Source organism: Vigna angularis, chromosome 1, assembly GCF_016808095.1.
Source record: "Vigna angularis cultivar LongXiaoDou No.4 chromosome 1, ASM1680809v1, whole genome shotgun sequence".
NCBI lineage: Eukaryota > Viridiplantae > Streptophyta > Magnoliopsida > Fabales > Fabaceae > Vigna > Vigna angularis.
The window spans coordinates 22,801,418-22,808,313 of record NC_068970.1 but is presented as its reverse complement, the minus strand read 5'-3'; the positions used below and the strand labels follow the sequence as shown (position 1 = coordinate 22,808,313).

Here is a 6,896-nt window from a genome sequence, read left to right as displayed (position 1 = left end):
TTAATCTTAGATAATCTAAATAAGGCATATTTTCCACAATTGTGTGTGATATCATGGCCTAGTATTAATCTTAGATCATCCATTATGAGAGTTGTTTTGTTGAAAAGTTAAATTCTAAGGAGATAAATCTTTTTTTTTCTCCATTAGATAAACATTGAAAATTGTAGCATAAATAAATTTGAAAATAATAAATGTAAGAGTTTAAAAAATTGTGTTCTAGAATTGATAATGTGTTTTAAATAATGAGACTTGATTATTTTAATATTAAAATTTTAAATGATAAATATAATTTTTATAAACGAGTTTCATTATTTTAAATTACATAATATCTCTAAACTATTTTCTTTAGAGTTTTCTCACTTCTCTTTAGAGTTTCAAACCACATGTTCGTCTATTTAAAGATCGAAGACCATTAGGGTGATTTTTGAGGTGAGTTATCAACTTTCATCCTATTAGTTTCTCCAATAGAATAAATTGGTTTTCTACCTTTCTTTCTTTGATGTGTTTAGCTTTTTTATGTATGTGAACCATCTAGGATTGCATGTACATGGTATTTGAGTCTTCTTTAAGAATTTTTGTTTATCAATGATTTTAATAGTGTGTCCTGATCATGTTTATGTTTTTCATAGAGATAAATAGAACTTTTTATGGGGGGTATGTATAAGTTATAGAGTTGTTTGGTCATTTTTCAGGTAAGAAAAACCAATTGTCTTGTTTTTAAAATTACAAATGTTTTTGATATTGTAATTTTTAATGTTTGAGAAAGTTTAAATTGCTATATTGGTATTTGAGATGCTGAAATTTGGCATTTGTTTGTAATTTGTATTGTTTCAATTAGTGTTAAATTGAAAAACTTAGTATCTAATCAATTAAATTTTTAAAATAATTACGTATACGTAAAATCGACAAAAGAAAACATTATAGATAAATACAAATAATTTTTTAAATTTGAAAATTAAAAAGAGAGTTAGTATTAAAAATTAAAATATTTTTCTCTTTTAATATTTTTATATGATAGTCACGCAAAATCTTTGAAAAAAAAACTTATATATTTTTCGATAAACCAAATGAATTTATGGGAGTTAAAGGAAAAAAAAAACTCCAACAACTTATGTACAATTTTGTAATAAATTATCAAATAGCTAAAAGTCTTTTGAATGGATTTTTCTCATCACATGAGAAGACCCATTCCATATGAAATATTATGAAATGTTTAGTTTTAATTATTAGGAATTTATTAGCATTTTGATGAGAATAGTTTTAATTTTGATGTAAGGTTTTACATTCATATTTACTTTCCAACAATTATTTCCTTTTGATATTTCAAATCTCCCTTCAAATAGAACGAATTTTCTTTCATTATTGTTAACACGTTTTAATATTTACATCATGGTCATTTGTTAAGTTATTCTTAAACTAAAAAGTTACTGATAAAACGATCTCGTTGTCCATTGTCATTAACTCGTGTCATCATAATAACTCATTTCAACTTCACATTCACATGAAAACTTTCTGATTTTAACGTTAGATTTGAATTTGATTAATACATGAATTCATAAAACAAAAATAAATCTATAAAAAAAATTGTTAGAATCAAATTTAAATATTTAATAAAAATTATCATTTATATTATGTAATCTATTAACAAGTGGCAAAAAGTCATTAATAACAATGTGATTAGGAAAAGTTTGGATTCTTGAAAACAATTAGACGTGAACACTTGATCTATCAAGAAATTAGAAAAAGTGTAGAATGCAACTGGATATCAAAAAAGGTTTTCCATGATGAATTATGTTACATAAAGATTTACTAAAGAGAGATTATGTATGTGTTTATATGACATTGAGTCTTAATTAACACCACTTTTAATCCAAAATTTTAAGATAATAAATTTATGAATATTTAATTTTGCTTTTTATTTATTTATCTAAAGTAAGACTTTTAATCTCATGGTTTTGAAGCTAGCTATACCCATAAGGGCGTTAACTGATATTTAAAGGGCCTAAGGATTTACTAACCTCTTCTTGAGTGTCCTTAAACCGATCCATCGTCTCCACCTCCGTATCATTCATCTTATATATGTCAATACATGTGTAGGGCTATATGGTTCATCAGAAAAACAACAATCTTGGATTGTGTTTAGGTGAATATGTGAATCGAGAGGTTTAGGGTTAGGTGCAGGAAAAATGGCTTTTGTACTAGTTTGTGGTTTCTAAAATGTTTAGGAAAGATTTTGGTAAGACTTAATGAGTCATTTAGTCCTCTAATTTATTGGTTTGGTTTATTTTAATCATTTTATTGTTTATGGTTAATTTAGTCATTCAATTTTTTTAAATAATTTGATTTGATTTTTTTCGTTAAGATGACATTAATTCGTTAATGTCATATGTCAAGTGAAAATTTTAATTTTTATTTATTTTAAAATTTCTTAAAAAAGTATAAACAGGTCATGATAATGTAGTCAATATTATTACCACATGACAGTGGTCGTTTTTAATTCAATTCTTCTGTTTAAAATTTTGATTCAATTTTTTCTCTTTATTTTTTTTAAATTATCCAATTTTATTCTCGTTAAATCAAGATTAATTACAACTTATATAAATATGTTAAAATAATTCTTTATAATTTATATATCTTATTACTCTAACTAAATATTTAAATCATTTTATTTTTTAATACATAACTGTAAAATTATTTTAACATGCATATACAAATTTTAATTAAACTTAATTGTTAATTTGGTCTTAAATGGAAAATATTTGTAACTGATTTATTTCATATTTTCTTTTTAGAAAATTAAAATTGGTCGTTTAATACATAAAAATTAACTAAAATTAGGAAGAAAAAAAAAATCACAAAATCCATTTCCTAATTTTTTTCACCTTTTGGCATCTCTTTACATTTGTAGCTAGTTTTCCTTTCCTTAATACATAAATACTTTGAGATTAGCATAAAGCTTGTTAGCCTCGGGTATAATTTTGAACATGGACACTAACAGTGGAGCCATCCAATTCTTCATCATGCGCCACCCTTCCACTTGATCCCTTTTCCGTTCGTTTTCTCTTTGACATATGTTTGTCTTCCTCTTCTCTTTCATTCACAAAGTTAAAGAATGATCGAAGACGAGCGGAGCGTGAAGAGCCTTCGGAGTTACTGTTGGAGTGTCTTCTAAATCGGTAGACCATCCTTGCAACATAGCAAAGAAGAGCAACGAAGCATGCTATTCCACTAAGTAGGAACAGACCCCAAAAGCTTTTTAGCTCAAGTCTGTCTATGCCTTGTTTTGCACCCTCTGAGCTACATGCACTTCTTGTTAGCCATTTGTCATGAATTCTCTGAAGATCACCATTCTCCGAAAGTTTTAAGATGGCAGTTGACATGTCAATTGCCAAGGGAGAGTCTCTTGGGAAGGCCTGTAATGAAACTGAAATCATGAATTTTTTATTCTTGATGTGTGTGGGAATGAAATGTTTCTCACTAGCATGGATGCCACTTCTAATGTTAAAAAAACTTATCTTTTAATGGTAGACTTTGAAGAATGAATGTGGTGGTGGTGAATTTCACAGAAAAGGAAAGAATAAAAGCACTTACAAAGCCCCATCCCATCTTGGTGAACTCTTGCCCAACAATACCGTATTCACATCTGGTAGCCAGGAAGAGTTCCATGTATGCACGTTCATCTATTATGGCAGTGACACCTCCATTGGCAGGACCATCTTTCAAGGCCTTTTCATATTCTGATGGGGAGTTCAGAGGAACAAGCCTTGATCTGTGTATGTTCAGCTCCTCTGTCAGATAATTTTCAGCAAAGGAGCCACTGGGGAAACCAATCCGTTCATCGCTTGTTGCTAAGCTTTCAATTCCCTTAACTGAGGATGAGAGCTGTTCCACAGTTAGGATGGAGGTGAGGCTTGCAATGTAGCTTGAGTTGAGTATCAAAACCACAAACAGCCATATGATCAGCACTAAGCGACCAAGGGTGCTCACAGTTTTCTCTCCTGAAAATAAATACACATCTTAGAGACTAGAACATGAAAAGAAACAATCACTTTTTTATTGGCTCAATGTTACTGGGTTAAAAAATGGCCTCTGTATACTTTTTGATTATCTATACCATACGAAATAAAGTCTGCGTTCTGTTTAATATTAAAGAAACAAAATGCCCCAAGGAACTGGCAAAGGAAAAGCTTCAAATTTCAACCACTTACGATGAGAAAAAAACAGGGTTGAAAAGCTAAACCTGCATGGAGAAATAATTCAGATGTTACCAATTACTAAAGTTTGTATTCTGTCTCAGTATAAAAGAAACGACCGATTTGGCGAATAATTAATTACCATATAATGGTCACAAACTGCCTTCTAGCTGGACCTCTGAAGTCATCATTTAAGCGACGCTCCAGAATCCATACAACAGCTCCCACAACTAAGAAAAACATTCCTGTCACAAACCACATCATTGGAGTGAATGGTCTCAGGAAAGCCCAAGCACTGGATTTCATCTTCCTTATAGGTGCCACAACAACTAGCCCCGACTCAATATATGGCTGTGTAAAATCCACTATCTTAGTTCTGTTTGTGGTAATGGTAATGTCCCCCACAACTGCATCGAACTCCTACATGCATAGTTTAGAAGGAATTTTTATACATTAAGTTAGAATAAGCTCATAGAAACTGGATAACCAATGAAAATTAATTGTAATATTCACCCCAATAGTGATCTTGTTGAGAAGTTTTGCATTTGGTGGGTTGGTTTTACCATCTCCAAATGAAAAAAACTTGTAGGGAACGGGATAAGGCAACAAGCTGAGAGCAGCAGTGAACACATCTATGCAATAACCACCAAACATCTCAGTTCCCTCGGTTCTTGACAAAAACTCACGATAACTAATTCTAAGTGGCACCCCAATTCTCAAGGGTTTTCCATTGCTGGAAAAAACCCATCCACGTGGGGTTTGAGTCGTTTGACCAGGCCAGATGACACCATAGAGTCCATCAGCAGAAATGGAATGATTAGGAGACTCACCAGTGTGGAGGCCAGATGTTTCAGACCAATAACCAATCCTCCTAATTCCACTGCCTATCACATTAATTACTTCATATGATGAATGCACCAAGTTTCCATCTTGTCCAAACATCATTTGCCCTGTTAGACCACTTCTGTTCACCTCTAGAATTCTTTTAAGCAGCTTCTCACCATCAAGAAACACTCCCATGCTATCAAGCTCAAAACTTCCCCCCCTTAACATGTTTAGACTTGAATCATTTGAAAATGACAATGTTCCCCCACTCCCGAAAAACGCATCGAGTGCAGAAGCAAGCACCCAAACAGTGTCGTAGGCGTAAAACCCAAAGGTGTTCAATGCGAAAGGACCCTCAGCAGGATCCTTTTCCTTGCTCACTTTGTTCCAGCTAGAACTAAATTTTCTTTTGATTTCTGACTCAGGGGTATACATGCGCAAGGTGATAAGACCTTGGATGTCATTTATGGATTGAGTGGTGAACAATGATGGGTTTGAATCTAATAATGTAGAAAGCCAATCTGTGGCTATCCACACATAGCCACTTCCCATCATGCCAAGTGAACGAGCCACATTCAACACATCTAGACCAAAAGAAGGGTATATGTGAAGGACTATTACCCTCGATTCCATTAGAGCTATCTTAACTAATGCACTGTTTATATCTTCCCGAGTAATGTTACCAGGCTTAAGTGGTGCTTTGTGTGATATTTTACCACGTTTCTCTGCTAGCTTATCCCCTAAAGCGGACACCCCATTTCTTCCATGATCATCATCGATGTAAATGGCTATGACATCTCTCCATTGAAAGTGATCAACAATTTCTGCCACAGCAGTCATCTGATACAGATCACTTTGTGTTGTCCTAACAAAATATGGGAACTGCAGTGAAGTGAGTGTAGGGTCCGTGGCTGCAAATGATAGGAGAGGCACTTGCATCTCATTTGCAATGTGTGAAATCACATGAGCCATCACGGAGAACTGGGGACCAATTATGGCCACAGTGTCATTCTCCATCAATCTTAATGCTGCAAAAATAAATCAACAATGGCTCTTTAAGAACATACATATTTTTTCTTACAAAGACCAAAAATGTGGAGTGGAAAAAAAAACAAACGTGTTTGAGAAGAACCTACAGTCAACGATTCCCAGGAACCCAGTGGATAATTTGGTGTCCAACATTAAAATCTTTAACTCAGTTCCATTAAGAATAGTAACATCTGAGTTTACATCATCCACTGCAGCTTGTATAGCAACCTTAGCCACTCTCCCAACTGTTGAATTGAAGGACATGAGAGCGCCTACGTTAACAGTTCTTGGTCTTGTAGAAACACTGCTGATTCCCTTTGAAGGAAAGGCATGGTAGAAGATGAGGAGGACAAGAAGCCAAATCTTTCTCATGGAGTATTGTCCTGTACTGGAAGAACATAACAAAGGCATAAGTAGCAGTTGTTGAATAATATAAAAACGAAGTTAAGAAAATCAATGCTACTTGTGTGCACTCTTTGTAACTAAGTAGAAAATGAATATTTGGACTATAATACTACTTTGCAAAATGTGAATACACAGAGGAACAGAAGAACACAACAAAGTGTCTCCAGACACTTACAGATCTTTTTGTGGGTAAGGCATGCGAATGCTGCTTGATATTGAATGCCCTGATGAAGCATGGCAAGGAACCATTTTATAGGACGGGCATCACGATTCCATCAGTTATAATATTATACTACTATTATATGAATTAAGATAAGTTATTTTCTCTTTTTCACTTTTTTTTTAGGATGACAGTGTCGGTTGTATTAGCAAATTATTATTCATACCAAGAGTATTTATTGTTAAAAAAAATTAAATTATATTTTATTAAGTTAAATTTAATTA

At 32.8% G+C, this 6,896-nt stretch overlaps 1 protein-coding gene across 1 annotated transcript; it reads right to left on the bottom strand.

Annotated features, from left to right (window-relative positions):
- Positions 1 to 2,823: 2,823 nt before the first annotated feature.
- LOC108338289 (glutamate receptor 3.6) lies at positions 2,824 to 6,671 on the bottom strand. Its single transcript, XM_017575080.2, has 7 exons — positions 6,628 to 6,671; positions 6,155 to 6,435; positions 4,707 to 6,046; positions 4,336 to 4,613; positions 4,209 to 4,240; positions 3,592 to 3,998; positions 2,824 to 3,413 (listed from the first exon to the last, which is right to left on the bottom strand). The coding sequence occupies exons 1-7, from the start codon at positions 6,648 to 6,650 to the stop codon at positions 2,961 to 2,963; spliced, it is 2,814 nt and encodes a 937-aa protein (XP_017430569.1). The 5' UTR covers positions 6,651 to 6,671; the 3' UTR covers positions 2,824 to 2,960.
- Positions 6,672 to 6,896: the final 225 nt, after the last annotated feature.